This window comes from Haematobia irritans, chromosome 3 (genome assembly GCF_050003625.1).
Source record: "Haematobia irritans isolate KBUSLIRL chromosome 3, ASM5000362v1, whole genome shotgun sequence".
Taxonomy (NCBI): domain Eukaryota; kingdom Metazoa; phylum Arthropoda; class Insecta; order Diptera; family Muscidae; genus Haematobia; species Haematobia irritans.
The window spans coordinates 194,537,685-194,553,654 of NC_134399.1; the positions used below are offsets into that span (position 1 = coordinate 194,537,685).

Below are 15,970 nucleotides of genomic sequence, written 5' to 3' on the forward strand. Positions count from 1 at the left end.
AAACTTTTAAATTTTGAAAATTTGTGTTTTCGTATTGTGCAGATTTTAATGTTTTTGATTAGTAACGATTTTGTTTTTTTTATAATTCTTTTAAATATATGACTCAAACTATGATTAATAAAATTGTGATTTGAAAATGAGTGTAAAAAAGAAAATGATGTGCTAGTTTTTATTTTATGAGGGGACAATGTGTGAAGGTATGATGGAGTGAGTTAGGGACTGGTAATTATGAGTGGGGTTCACAGAAATTGTTTAATAAAGGTATTCGTGGACCATGGAAGGGAGGGCAAAGTGGGAGGCTCTATCCACCAAAGGCCTCATTTTAATGCATTTATCCCTTGTTTTTGTGAGTGTTTTTTTTTGCAGTGTTACATTTTTTCTTTCGTGTTATACCTCGGGCTAGGTTTTGGCGGGTTGAGGACCGTCCTGAGAGGAATGAGTTTGCCGGAGGGCTAATCCTAGCGCGGTATGAGGACATAACAAAAGTACACATGTTGTCTTTTCTGGAAATGTTGTCTTTTCTGAAAAAGTCAAGTGAAATGAAAAGTTAATCCAATTAAGGCAAAGTATGAGTTAAAAATGAAGTGTCGTCCTTGGGTTTTCACTTCTTTTCCTTGGGACATGTTGGACACAAAGTAACCATCTCTTAAAAGATTTGACGGTCGTTCAAAGATATTTTCCTCAATTCTTAGAGCTAAAACCAGTATTTTCTTTTCTACTACAATGACTTTTTCGGTTCATCTAATCACTAATTTTTATTAAATTTGCATTCATTTCATCGCCACTAAAAAAACAATAACAAACTTTTAGCAAAATTTAAACATTTTCATATAAAAACGCACAATGTACTTATCAAAGACAATAGACTTGAGGAAGATAGGAAATTGGCTTGCGTCATACCAAATGTTGCATTTACCATGTTAGTTCCATACATGTTTGTAATTTTTTATTTGTTTTTCGTTTTTATTTTTTAAATGAAAAACTGAATTTTCTTAATGAAACACTGTTAAATTTTAGGCAACAACAAAAAAAATTGCATTTTCCCGTTTAAGGAAATTTATTTCGTTTTTACATTTTACATTTTTTGCTACATTTTAATGCTATGTCAATACTTGTCGTATACGCGTTTGGTTCGAGTGTGAAACTAACACGGTAAATGGTTTGATCTCCTCAGTAGCCAATTTCATATCTTCCTAGAGTTTATTGTCTTTGGTACTTATTTTTTGACCAACCAAATAAAGTGCTTCATCACAAAGAGAACACAGGAAATAAAAATAATGACATTTTTGCGTTTTTTTTTTCTATTGAATCAGTGCTGCCAATATTGAACTTTAGTTACATGACGTAGTTATAACACCAAATTAAAAAATATGTTAGAGTTAGGACAAAGAAGAAAAAATGCCAACGTGTACTTATTATTTTGACTATATGTGTATATATATTCTTGATCAGGGAGAAATTGTAAGACGATATAAGCATATCCGTCTGTCTGTCTGTTTTAATCACGCTGCAATCTTCAATAATGGTGCTGTCGACCTGAAATTTGGCCCAGATTCGTCTTTTATCTGCACGCAGTCCAAGTTCAAAGATGGGCTATATTGGCCCAGGTTTTGATATAGCTCCCACATAAACCGATTCCCTGATTTGGGGTCTTGGGCTTCTATAAACCGTAGTTTTTATTCGATTTGCCTGAAATTGGAAATCTAGAGGAATTTTAAGATCACAAATAGGTGTATCGAAAATGGTGTGTATCGGTCCATGTTTTTGTATAGCCCCCATACAGACCCTGGGTTTCTAGAAAACGTATTTTCAATTCGATGTGGCTGAAATTGAAATTATAGAGTTATTTTAGGACCACAAATAGGTTTGTTGAAAATACTTAATTTTCCCAAAATGTGATTTTTCTTTAAAAAAAATTACCACTAATTATACGTATATATTTTTATTAAAAAATTAATTTATTTGTAAATCACTTTATGATTTTTCAACAACTTAGAAAAATAATTAAGTAGTGTAGTTTTGATTAGATAATTGTAACAAAATCCCGTTATATTGTGTTAACAATAAAATAACAAAAACGATTAACAGAAATGTGTGTATATGAATGAGCTTTCCTTCGATGATACACTAATCAATGATAATGTAAAAAAAAAAACAGAATCATTTTTGTATTTTTTCTATTTTATGTATTGTACGAAAATAAAAGTGCAAAAAATAAAACAAAAATAATTAAAATAATTAATTGTTATTTTTCACTGTTTAATTGAAACTATCTAATCTTGATGGGTATTAAGATTGCTTTTCACATAAGACACATGTATAAAATGCAATAGCAACAATAAAAATTGTAATAAAGTAAGAATATTTTTAATTTTTTTTTATATACTAAAAATTTAAAAATATTGTATTTTTCCACAAGCTACAAATGTCTCTTTTTTCTTTGTTCGAAAGTAACTATTCAAAATTTTTATGAAATGCCACATTAACACCCACCTCAAAAAAAAACAAGAACTTAATTATATTTTGTGATTCAAAGACTTCATCATAAATTAAAAACAAAATTAAGGAGTTGATTAAAGCTATCAATATTTGATTGTATATAGTTAATGGATTTTAGCACCCAATACAATGTCACCTACATGTAACTGGGAATACATATATTGTATATGTACTAGCTGAGAACCCATCCATAAATGGCTTACTTTCTTTTCTTAGTCTTATGAACACATCCGCGACATTTTGCCTTTAGGCAAATAGGCGAAAATATATTTTTTATAAATTGCAAATCTTATGGAATATTTAAAAGAAACTCTCTGGAATATTCATCTTTTTAATCTTTCGAAGATATTTTGCGTTGAAAAAACGAGGATGGAAGTTCTATGTTCGATTTCATTTAATATCTATTGACTAAACTTAACACTAATATTATTAACTCTAGTTTTCATATGGCCCAGAACATCATGGGCTAAATCTTCCAATGAAGTATAGCGACTCTTTTGGAAATTAAATATGTCAGCTAAGAAACCCAATAATTGGTCTCTAAAATAATGGCAAATATCTTTAAGATTTTCATCTGGTCCAAAGAAGCCCCATGCCATTAAGGGTGATAGTTGTTCGGAAATTACATAGAAATGCGACATAAATCCATCGGGATTTTTCAGCATACGTTTTTTGGCCTTTAGCACGGACCACACAGCTGTCGTGAGAGCCTAAAATGCACAAATATTTAAAAATAACAATTTGAGCAAGGAGAAGAAAAACTTACAGTTTCTTTGAAGCCATTTGATAGGAAGCGATTTTGCACCACTGCTATAACACTGGCTGGAGGGGCATCCAAGTCCCGAAATGAATCGAGTATTATAAAATCTAGACAAATGTCATAGAATGTCATGGCTTTAACATTTCGTGTTTCCAATTCTTTTTGTATATCATCCCAATTATTGGGATCTTGAATATATTTTATCATATCTTCATAGCCCACTAGAAATTCTTTGGTATCTTTATCACCTAGACAAAGTAAATCTGTAAGAATTTGTCGGCCTGTGTCAACAACCCATTGACCAATGGCTGGATCCTGAAAAACAAGAAACACATATAGGCAAATTAATGATATATCCATAACTTTTACAAATCTTAAAACACGGAATTGTATCTTAATTGTGACATTCTCATAGCAAACAAATGGGAAATCAAAGGATCAATTAGGGAGGCTTTATGTTTTAAAAACATTTGGAGGGAAAACGAAACCGACAAGCTCCAAATTTTTAAGGTTCACCCGAAATCAAAATCAAAAATGTAAAACGGACTTCGCCCGGACCGATAAACGTGTATATATCACTGTGTACTTTTATAAATAAGTTATGTTACAATCCCTCTGTTACTCTGTTGCAATCCCGCAAAATTTTGATTAGCCAATAACTCGTCAACCTATACCTCTTTAGACATGACATTTTTACGAATTAAAAATATGAGGAATAACTTTTAACTTAACATAACTTTTAATTTAACAAAAAAACAAAAAAAACTACAATTTAAGCCACTCAAATTAAAAAAAAAAACGTTTTTTTTTTTTAAATATGTTTTTTTTGGTTCATTAATAAAAACAAAAATTACAATTAGTATGTTTTTTATACGAACCTTAAATAGATATTGAAACGCCAAACGAACACAATGCAGCTTTGCCAAATACTCTGTGTCGTTATTGCAATGCACCAAATCAGTGCGTAGAGTGCGGTGTGGTATAGGGGTTTCGTCATGATGCTTTAAAGCTGTCTGATATAAGGGATACTCTTCATATTCAGTTTCAGCAAAACTTTCAAATTCACGTAGATCAGCTACTTGATCTAAAGCCGATGCAAAACTTTCTGCCGAATCGAAATTTGGATCTGATCCAGTGCGACTCATGCTAGCCGACCTATGTGAATGTTTATCTTCATCGGGAACATCTTCCAAAGCGGCCCAATGATCTTCTTCGGCTTCATCTATTGATGGTTCGTCGCGAAATAAAACCGAACGTTGGTCAAGAAATAATAGCTCGCTTTGTTCCTGCAAAGCATAAGCCATATCTAATAAATTTTGTATTTCACGACAAAACTCGGACTCTTCAGCGGTTGTGAGTAGGGCCGGTACACCACCCGGTGAATAATGAGCAGCCAAGGCATCTTCCCAGAAATTTATAACCGTATCTAGAGCTTCCATGCCCATAACACCCAATTGCTGCGCGGTAAGTTGAGTGGTTATTATACCAACCTGATTAGGATTGGACATAACCAAGGCACCAGCTCCAACGGAACCACTTGCCATTGACATACGATCTGATTGGGAATAGGCCACAGTTGATGCAACGGGACTACCAGATCTGGCTGAAGCTTTTGAGCCAGCAATCGATATCATATCATTGGGGCTGCGCATACTATTCCGTGCCCTTCTATTTGTGTATTTACGGGCTCGTCGCGGTGGACGTGGTGGTTTGCGTCTTCGCAAATAACGTGACATAACGCCCAATAATGTTACACCGGCTGCCATAGAGATAATGACCACCTAGAAGTAGCAAAACAAAAAAAAAACAATAATCATTAATTTGATAGTAATAAAAATTCAATTGCCATTATAAAATCCCATATGAGATTTGAATGTTGATACTCATAAAGTACTGATAAATACACCCAAAGAAATTGTTTAGTGGACACGACATCAAAGTTAAATTTCAAAAAAGTCTGCTGAAAGTTGTCACTTTTTGCTGAAAAAGAAAACATTTTCTGCTGTTTTCGATTACCTACAATACGTTCTAGTTTGGGTGAAACAAACAATTTTCGTAACACAATAAAAATAATGTACTAAAAATATACTAAAAATCTGAGTATTTATCAAATTAAGGCGTAACAGTAACCAAAAAGCATTTAAGAGCTTTTAAGTATATAACAAAAAATATTTTTGGTTCTTAAATTTGCTTTGGATAATATTTTGAAAACTAAACAATTTACAATTTGTAATTCGCTAAACCTTGAAGTACAAAATATAACTGCATATAACTTTTTAACAGATTTTTTCTATGAGTGTTAAAAGAGGCAAATAATAGTAATATTAAATATTTGAAAAAAAGTTTATGGTGCATAACATTTTATTGTTTATTTCCAGTTTCGCCCGAACAACAAAAATATTTTCATTGACGATTGAAATTTACAACAGGACCTTTTTAAATATGCTTTGGGAAACTTTTTAAAACTAAAACTTCGCCAAACCCCGATGTGCAAAAATTAACAGCACACTAACTGCAATTTTTAGCAGACTTTTTTATATGAGTGTAAAAATTGGCAAACAATATTTATATCAAATATTTAAAAAAATTGTATTCCATGAGACAATTGTGCATAACTAACGAACAACAATTTTGTTTTTAATTTTTTATATTTACGATAGAGCCTCTTTTGGAGAAATTTTTTTCTGATTCAATCACATAATTAATTGATCCATTCATTTTTTTAATTGAAATGCCTATCAGAAAATGATAGTATCAATCGCAATAATGGCTTTTTCGATTGAAATAAAAAAATGTGAATTTTCGAATTTATCTGCAAAATATAACATTTTTTATTAAATCTGTTCTGATTCACAATAGTATGTAGTACTAATAATATTAAAATTATTATTTGAGTGGAAGGTCAATAAGGTGGAAAGTAGTGAACCACTAGGGCAACACTTTTTCTCAGAAAAGAAATGGCGCTAAAGGCACCGTTCGCCTTTAAGTAAAGCTATATATTGAAGCCATACGAATTGGAATGTAAACTGTTCACCTACATCTTAGTTGACACATGTTAGCCCATTAAAATAAAAAAAATTACGTTCATTTATATATATACACTTAACTTCAGTTAAAAAAATATAAAAAGTATAAAAACAAAAAACATAAAGCACAACAAACGTCGCATAATTTCATTTGTAAACAAAGTTTTGCGAGATTAAATGTTGCCAATTTTTTGTACTCAAGCGAGTACAATGGCGAGGAATGGGTTAAGAACTGTTGATTTATTTAATTTTTCATGGTGTCTCTAATCTTAAATCTTTTTGACCAATAGGCGGCGACAACGAATAAGGGCATACTGTTCTATTCACCCATAGGTGGGTGACAAATACACCAAGAGATCTCGGAAGGACTACCCTTATCATTGCTTATTAGACCTATTTCCGATTTTACTGCTTGAAAATGAGTAAAAAATTCTTATAATTTGCCAGATATTTCAAAATTGGCCACCAAATAAAAATTTTGCTCAAGAACGTTTTCCATCGAAATTATTTTGCCGACTCTTGAACTTCAGTCTTTTTATATAGCTCATATATAGAGCGATTTTACTACAATTAAATTTATACCCATAACGGTATAACAGTTTCTTGTTATAGATTTCATATCCAATTCTTTTCATCTCTCTACCGAAAATAGTTTGTTGTATAAAATTATAAAATTGTGGTTCTTGTGGTAAGAAGACTAATGAATTTTCAAGGTCGATTAACCAAAATATATGAATTTTATTAATATATTGAGAATATCGGAATGACAATTATATATTTCTTACTCTAAGTTTAGAAAAAACCATATACACCAAATAAAGGCAATGCATGGATTCGAAAAACACTTTTTCATTGAATTGGTGTTCTATGAAATAAATTGATATACGAGTTCAAAGCCAAAATATTGAAATTTCTCTTGCTCACAAACCCTATCGTGGGATTAAATATCAATTAATAATTTTAAATCCAAAGTCCATTTGCGAACTAAAGGGTTTAATATTTTTCCAGCATGTTATAGAGATCACTGGTTGTGTCATGAATAACCGACAAACTATTATCAGATTACTTCCTCTAATACATATATATTATTTGTTATAAAATATTAATCAATTCATATTCTCACCTTTTGGGTGGTGGACATACGTGCCGGGAATATACGTATGTCTGACCATTTGAATGGAAGATAAAGCATTGTGGATAAATGTGATGTTTCTGTGTTCCTCCTTTTTGGTTAATGATTACCCAACTATCTGTATGCAATCGCACTATAGGCTTACTTTTTCGGCACTTACTTCTCCAAGGTTGAGAATGCAACAATCCAAATCTACATTTTCCCTCACCGCCACCCTCTTATTGAATAAAAACAATTTTAGGTTATACTATGTGCGTATGTTTATCGCTGCTCCTGCAATTTAACGCTAATGATCTATTTTTTGATAAAATCGTATGATTTTTGTTTTCCACACGGTTCATCGGCGATTATTAACCTTTACGCGATGTGATTTTTTGTCGTCGCATGTATCCAGTTTCTCTTTTTTTTTGTCAGTTGCTTTGATTTTTCCGGCACACAACCAAGTCACGTTTTAGAAAAGATTTCACTTAAACCATATGTTTATCCATTACGACAATGATGGGTAAAATGTTATTCGAATTGTATTCTCACTTTCAATAGTTTTTGGTTAGTTTTGCCAATGATCAACCCAATAAATAAACAATTGCATCACAAAATCCACGGCCGAAACAAAAAAATATGAAAACACGTTTGACACATAACGATGACGTCGATCATAATGTTGCCAATGTATAAAGTTTTTTTGTTTACATAAAATGTAAGACCCAATAAGAACTGAATTTAGAATGCGACCAGTGTTGGATTCGCGCTGTGAACACACAAATCCTCGAATTGCACCGATATTTTCGCTACCCATACACTGCCAGCATTTCAAAGTTCCATTTCAACCTCATCGTTACCACAGACTCGTAAATGTCACTTCAACCATCATGAAAAGGTACATCAAAAAGTACATGCAAGTAATTTGCCATCCCTACTGTTAAAAAAGCAATTTTTTGTGAAACGCCAAGCGCAACCAGCTTGTTATATTTTAATTAAATAAAAACGAAAATAAAGTTCTGAAAACATAGATTATACGCTTAAAATTGTGAAAGGTATATTGGTGAACAATTTGGTGATTTTCCAAATGGAATAAAGTGATTGTTTTTCAGATATTTTACAGACACGCTGCCTCCATGGAATAAAAACACTGGTTGATAGACGCAGCAACATGTAACTCGCTACTTGTAACTCAACATCATCATTAATGCCAAAAATTATGTTAAATGTAATGTGATAGTGCTATAAATGTTATATTTTTAAGAATTTGTAAATGTTTAATCAAATTAATAAATATCTAAACAAACGTGTTTTACTCGACCACAATGATTCTTTTACAACTATCTTAAAATGCACTTTTTCTGATTGTTTGGAGGGTCCCTTATTGGCGTCGTTCTAAATTGATCTATAAAGGCACCTAATAATTGCACTCATGCGAAACATTTTTGTAGTAACTTGGCGTGGTACAACTTCTCAATAGTGACGGCGCTTTTCCGACGAGTTTTTGATGTCGTATATGATTGTTTTCGACGTAGTAGGGATTCTCAAAAGAGTCCCCAAATTCAAAAAATGTTGGCAGGGTAGGAAATGTATAGCTGTGCTTGGCAAATGAAAATTCTGCGAGCTATTATTATCGATTTTTGAAGTTTTGCTTCTATAAGAAATGGGTGAAATATTAAATTTGCCAGGAAATGGGAAGCATTTGAAGATTTTTAGACTGATTCGGCGGCGGCAACTACAATCGTCAGCGCTACATGGTGACTTCATTCCCTGGTTTGGACACATTATAAGAAGCATTTCAGATACAGATATTTTTCTACGAACGGCATACCCTGTTGGAAATCACTTTATTTTTGCGATTACTTTTTCTGAAATAATCAAAATTATACATGAAAACAAACATGCAGCAGCAACATCGATACTGATGGATGTTTATGGAATCGATAACACATTTACCGATTATTTAGTCATCGCCGACAAGTCGTATCGATCGGACACAATGTAAGATTCTTTACAAACACCGACATTCCGTCCGGAATAACTGATAGTCTGTAAAGCGCATTATATTGTCTGCTTTAAATTAAGCTATTTCCGTAAAGTAATCGCAAAAAGTTCAACGCGAAAAGTGAACATAGTATCGGCCTTTACATACGAAAGTCCTTGTGTTTAGCTATACCTCTCATTTTTTTCCAAAACTTCATATATGGTAAAGTTCTAAGAGTAGTCTACAACATAATAAATTCCTTGAAACCGGAAATATTAACCGATTAATATCTATACCAGGTAAAAAAAAACACTTTTCATCTGAGGCGGTTTTTACTTATAAATTCATTTTTTTCCTTTATTTTGAAAAATGTGACTTTCCTAATAATCGGTTCACTACAACCAGATTCCCATAATCGCTTTAGAACCGGCTCTTTTTTATTTGGCTTAAAAAGTTAATATAATAGTTTACTGCACCCAGAGAAATGGTTGGTTGCAATTCGATCATTACAATGAGGAAATGATGTCAGTAACTTATTTTTTGTTACAAGAACAATGTTTTGATTATTTTCCCCATTATACATCCAACACGACCATAAAAAAGTTCACAGGATCAAAACGAAATTCCCATAACCATTCAATTGGTTACAATAACCAATGCCGATAAATTTGGTTTTATGCTGCATAAAATTGTTGAGCTAACCACCAGCATAGTGAGACCTACATCATGGGAATCAACAAATGGTTGGTACAACCAAAAGTTAAGTATACTAATAGAATCTTAGTTCAATTATAGGACGGGCGTAAGGTAGTTGTTGTAACAAATAAATATTTATATCAACATCGACTTGGTAAATGATATGACGCTACAAAATTTGCAAAACGGGGAACAGCATTTACTTGGTAATTGTCCGCAATACATTGAATAAAGTTTATCCCATAGAAAAGAAGTTGCCTTCAGGTAAGTATCGCACCGTTTTATAAAAAAGGAATATTACAAAAGTTTCCATAAAAATTGCAGGCTTCATACACCAACAAACACAACTACTTTTTACGGCAAGCGAGCTTTTTTTTTATTGTATTAAGCATACAGGACAAGTCTAAGTCGATCTGTATTTATATCTAGAGGATTAAGGAAGAAATTTCTGGCAAGTATATATTGAATCAGGTTCTGTAGTTTGACCACATAATTGCAACCTAATAACCATCTGTCATTGGTATACATATATTACCTATCATATATTGTAAATTGTAATGTAAATTGATCTCACGTATATGTAGATCAAAAGCCTTTGTTGTTAGCACCTTTTGTATTTATTTTCGTAGTTTATTATGATTGTAAATCTTGTAATAAATTAATAAAATCTCAATATAATCTGCCCTTTCATTTAATATTGGAATTTGCTTAGGATAATAATAGAGAAAATCGAGGGGGGTTGCACCAACAAACAAAACAATTAATATGAGATTGCGACAACCAATGCAAAGTTGATCCAACATACTACTATGCAGTTACAATTGCCAAATGTTAGTTGTGCTGACAGATATCATTGATAGTTGATGGAACCACCTGCTTTCGGTTGGCAAATAATTCGGTTGAGGCAACGAATTTGTTTTCTGGGTGTGTGCAAAATTGCATTTTCATGGCTACAATTAAAATCATCAGCGCGAATCTATGATTAACTTTCAGGGATAGGTTGTCTACAATTTAGAACCGGTTACTTAGTACCTTTACATCTCTATCGACCCTATTTTTTCTTAGTTTTTTGAGTGATATAGCTAAACTAGGCTTGCTTAATTTAACTTTTTGGCCACTCTCTCGTCTTGTGTTGGATTCGTGGACAAGTCATGTATGAACGCCCCATTACAGTTTTATTGTGTGTTACGTTCGTGCAACTAACTAGCGAGATAATTGTCATTTTCCTTTCTATTGACAGTTGATTCGAAATTTCTCGCACTTCGAAAAGAATATAAAGAAATTGAAATTACTCAAGTTGCCAATCAGAAACAAAAAACCAAAGCGACTATAAACATCGTGTGCGATAAAGAAATCAAATTAAATTAAACTACTTCAAATTATTGCAAAGTTTTAATAAATTTCACAAACAAACAAATAAATAAAAATGGTTCGACGTGGACGTTCAGCTAGCCCACCACCAGCAACAAGAAGGTAAGTGTTAGAACCGGAGTAATTGGATCGGTTAGCCGGAGTAATTCACTATATCTTGGAAACATTTTCGCGATTTTCCCCCATAAATTTATTTTATAAGAAAATATTGAAGACTAAGTAAATGCTTTCAAGAAAAGTTTGAATATTTTCCGAAAATTGTGAAATTTTTCTTAGTTCTTTTTTTTTGGGGGGGTTACATAACCTTTGAGTATACGTGTGTTAGTTTTAATTTGTACAATTCAATTGAATTACTCTACAGTGAAACCTCTCACAAACGAATGCGGATACCACCAATCTTATTTCAAAAATTGGAAATGTATATTTTTTAGACCTAATTTAAATGTGAGAACATAGAAAAATTGTTTACTTTTGAGAGTTGTATTTTAAATGGTGTTTAACTTTGAGAGTTTTCACTGTCTATAGATTGGTAAAACTCGGCAAGAGGATGGCTAATTACGAACATAATAAATACGCAAATCTATTTGTGGCGTATTTTACTAAGTTTTAAGAATTTTCTACTGCGTTTTAAGAATTTTCCACAACACACTAGAATATTCTGCCATTATGTCTAATGTTTGTAACCGAAATGATTACTTGATGTTTGAACTTGTAATCGTTAGAGTTATAAATAAACAAACACGCGACTAATCTAATTTTCTACAATGATTCATCTATTTGTTAAAATATAATTTGGCCAAAAAACCAATTTTGCTTTTAAAAAAGAACATGTCCTAATTCTGTAAGTCTTCCAAGTCAACTATGTCACAAATGTAATTAGAAGTAATAAGGGAAGCTATATCACAATGGACTGAATAGTCTAAGTGAGCCTGAATCTTAATCGGGCTGCCACTTTAACCTAATAAGGGAAGCTATATACAAATTAATAATATTATAAAAAAGGAAACTTCTGCAATGTTCATTGGAAAATTCTTACTTAAGCCAATGTACAGCTCGTATGGAAGGCACCGATGTGCAGTGTTTGCCATGTCAGCTCTATATACAAAGCGTCGTTGGTTCCATGCCATTTTCGACACGATAAACTATTTTTAACTATGATTTCTCCTCTCAGCACTCCTGTTCATTTCCAAAGTATCTCCAAACTTCTCTATGAGGTTGTTCGGAGTCAGCTATGAAAAGGGGATACATAATCATTTAGCTTATATACAATCTCATCGCCTTTAGTTGCTATCAGCTTATCTGTAACTATTAGCACCCAAAAGGTCTAAGCTACCTAGTCTATAGCTTCTACTTGATAGATTTTTACAAACAGGGTCATAAAGTCCCCAATTTATTATTTTTGCAAAGAATTTTCTGTTTGTACTATAAACAAATAACGAGCTTGGGGGGAGTAAATACATTTTTATTTTATTTTAAGAGATATCTTGTTAGCAAAGAAGTAAAAGCAAGGTGCCACAAAAAAAAAAAAAAAAAACAAATTTAGCCGGTCTAATAAATAAATTTTTACTGGAAGAAAAATATTCTTCTCACTGGAAGTGGTGAGAAGATATTTTCGTTTGTTGTAATAGCAGCTACCACTAAAATTTTATGTTGCTTTCATAATTAGCATGTATTGATCAACACTACTTTCTTTTCCATTTACAGGAGTGCCCCTGCTCCAGCTCCATCCCAAAATGTTCCGGCCCGTGCTGCTCCCCCACCACAACCCCCAGCACCAGTGCAGGCTGCTCCAACCGCAGTAGGAGCACCACAACAGCCATCAATGTTCCAACAAATGGCGGCTACCGCTGGAGGTGTAGCTGTTGGTTCGGCTATTGGTCATACCGTTGGTCATGGTCTTACTAGCCTTTTTAGTGGATCTGGTGATAAGGAAGCTGCAGCACCAGCCCCAGCTGCTGCTGCACCAGTGCAACAATATGGAGCTCCGGCCAATGAACCCCAAGGCCCTTGCAGTTGGGAAATAAAACAATTTTTGCAATGTGCTCAAGGACAATCAGATTTGACTTTATGCGAAGGTTTCAATGAGGCATTGCGTCAATGCAAAGCTCAGCATCATATGTAAACGAATATGATGTAAGCCTCAATGTTGATATGTGAAGTTGGGGGAAGATTTTTATAATCTTCCATCTGTATACAGCGTTCCTTGGGTTACATTTGTGGATTGAAATGTTTTAATTTCTTCTCACTTAATTTAGATACACATTACCTAAATATACATGTATATTTGTTGAGCTATAATCAGTTAATATTTTATATTAGTTAAACTTTTTATTTTGAAAAATACATAATATATTTAATTTTATAATTTTTTTTGTTCTATGTAATTGTAGATACAAAAAGAAAAAATGAAAAACAAAAAAAAAAAAACAACAATAAACTCACAAAGGGTAACAACAGTGGCCAGGGAAAGAAAAACCGAGAACAAAGCATGCATTATCATATGGATTGCATTTAGATTGCTCGTGGAAAGTTAGTCAGAATTTTATTGTATTGACTCGTTTGCCAAAAAAAAAATATATATATATAGTATGTTATGGTGCGATGTTTTTCATAAAAACAAAAGTGCCAATTACACTCATTCATTTCATCATCATTTAGCGTGGCGGTGAAAAAAAAAACATAACCAACCACTGTTGTTATCTGCCAAAAAAAAAGAAAATTTTTTGTCTTTTTCTTTAAACAACACTGTGATCTGTTAGAAACACCCGACCATGTTAGAAATACCCGACCTCTCTTCCCCTTACAGTACCATAAACAATGACGCACTATATATTTTCTTCAAAAGGTTAAAGTCTTAATTCAATATATATTTGGTTATCAACAAAAACAATTTGTATTTATTTATATACAGTTGTTGTTGTTTATCTTGCAAATTGGATCTCGTGATGCACTTCTATGTAAATAATGTGCGATATTAAAAATATTGGTGAAATTCTGATAAACATGTTGGGACATATAAAGCGATTTGTTATTTTTCATTATAGTTTTAGATGTTTCGGTGTAAACAACAACAACATTTTTTTCCTATTTTTAGGAACCTCTTGAAGATAAACAAATTGCGTTTTCAGTGTGTTATTTTCCATCAGCAAAATGAGTCATAACAGATAGATCGAACAAACAATTGATTGTTAATAAATGATCATGCAGGTGTATATAGTAATCGGATGTAGAATCCATTACACTTCATGGCGCAATTAATATATAATTCAGAATTTTAATCTACATCTAATGGAACTGTTTCGTTCAAATTTCGAAAATATTAAATTTAGTATTACGTGAAGGGTTAACATATGGCCAATGAGTGATACTTAACTGATAACACATTTTCTATACCCACCATCATAGGATAGGGTTATACTAACTGTGTTATTCTGTTTGTCATTCTAAAACGCATCTGTCATTAAGAAATATGAACTTTTTTGTGTGTTTAAGTCCTTTATGAGTCGCAAAAGTATTGAATTAAATTGTTTCGCTAAGTTTTCGTTTTCAAAGAAAAAGTTTTTAATGTTTTGCTGAAAATGAAAATTATTTGTCCATGAAACCTCTAGCATTCGAAACTAAGAGCCGATTCGCTCTGCGAGATCGGGTAAAATTAATATAATGCCAAAATAAATAAAATGAACTCCCCCAGATAAGGGGTTCGCATTGAAATTGTCAACAATTGAAAAAGTTTATTTACTTTTAATGAATTATTGCGGTATTGCGAACTTAATACCGGCCTTCACTTTATTAAAATAGTTCCGAGTTGAAACAAATAATTTAACTCGAAGCGTACTTTCGTTGCTGTCTAAAGGTGGGTATTAAGTTCGAGTTTAGCCGCTAAAATCGTCATTTTTATACCCACCACCATAGAATGGTGACGGGGGTATAATAAGTTTGTCATTCCGTTTGTAACGCATCGAAATATCGATTTCCGACTATATAAAGTATATATATTCTTGATCAGGGAGAAATTCTAAGACGATATAACGATGTCCGTCTGTCCGTCTGTCTGTCTGTCTGTTGTAATCACGCTACAGTCTTCAATAATGAAGCAATCGCGCTGAAATTTTGCACAAACTCGTCTTTTGTCTGCACGCAGGTCAAGTTCGAAGATGGGTTATATCGGTCCAGGTTTTGATATAGTCCCCATATAAACCGACCTCCCGATTTGGGGTCTTGGGCTTATAGAAATCGTAGTTTTTATCCAATTTGCCTGAAATTAGAAATGTAGAGGTATTTTATGACCATAAAGGGGTGTGCCAAAAATGGTGAGTATCGGCCCATGTTTTGGTATAGCCCCCATATAGACCGATCTCCCGATTTTACTCCTTGGGCTTATAGAAACCGCAGTTTTTATTCAATTTACCTGAAATTGGAAATCTAGAGGTATTGTAAGACCACAAATACGTGTGCCAAAAATTGTGAGTATCGGACAATATTTTGGTATAGCCCCCATATAGACCGATCTCCCGATTTTATTT

The 15,970-nt window shown here is 32.8% G+C and overlaps 2 protein-coding genes and 2 long non-coding RNA genes across 4 annotated transcripts in view; 2 read left to right on the forward strand and 2 right to left on the reverse strand.

Moving 5' to 3' along the window:
- Nucleotides 1–15,970, reverse strand: part of LOC142230627 (uncharacterized) — a 339,644-nt gene that overhangs the window by 13,842 nt on the left and 309,832 nt on the right. The window lies entirely within an intron of this gene.
- Nucleotides 2,876–8,061, reverse strand: Miga (mitoguardin). The gene is made up of 4 exons (XM_075301173.1): nucleotides 7,409–8,061; nucleotides 4,138–5,040; nucleotides 3,266–3,574; nucleotides 2,876–3,209 (listed from the first exon to the last, which is right to left on the reverse strand). Exons 1-4 carry the CDS (start codon nucleotides 7,475–7,477, stop codon nucleotides 2,901–2,903), a joined length of 1,590 nt encoding a protein of 529 aa, XP_075157288.1. The 5' UTR covers nucleotides 7,478–8,061; the 3' UTR covers nucleotides 2,876–2,900.
- LOC142228138 (uncharacterized) lies at nucleotides 8,355–8,722 on the forward strand. The gene is made up of 2 exons (XR_012720076.1): nucleotides 8,355–8,451; nucleotides 8,509–8,722. It is a non-coding gene; the product is annotated as an uncharacterized LOC142228138 (long non-coding RNA).
- Chchd2 (Coiled-coil-helix-coiled-coil-helix domain containing 2) lies at nucleotides 11,367–14,166 on the forward strand. Its single transcript, XM_075301174.1, has 2 exons — nucleotides 11,367–11,549; nucleotides 13,152–14,166. The coding sequence occupies exons 1-2, from the start codon at nucleotides 11,503–11,505 to the stop codon at nucleotides 13,567–13,569; spliced, it is 465 nt and encodes a 154-aa protein (XP_075157289.1). The 5' UTR covers nucleotides 11,367–11,502; the 3' UTR covers nucleotides 13,570–14,166.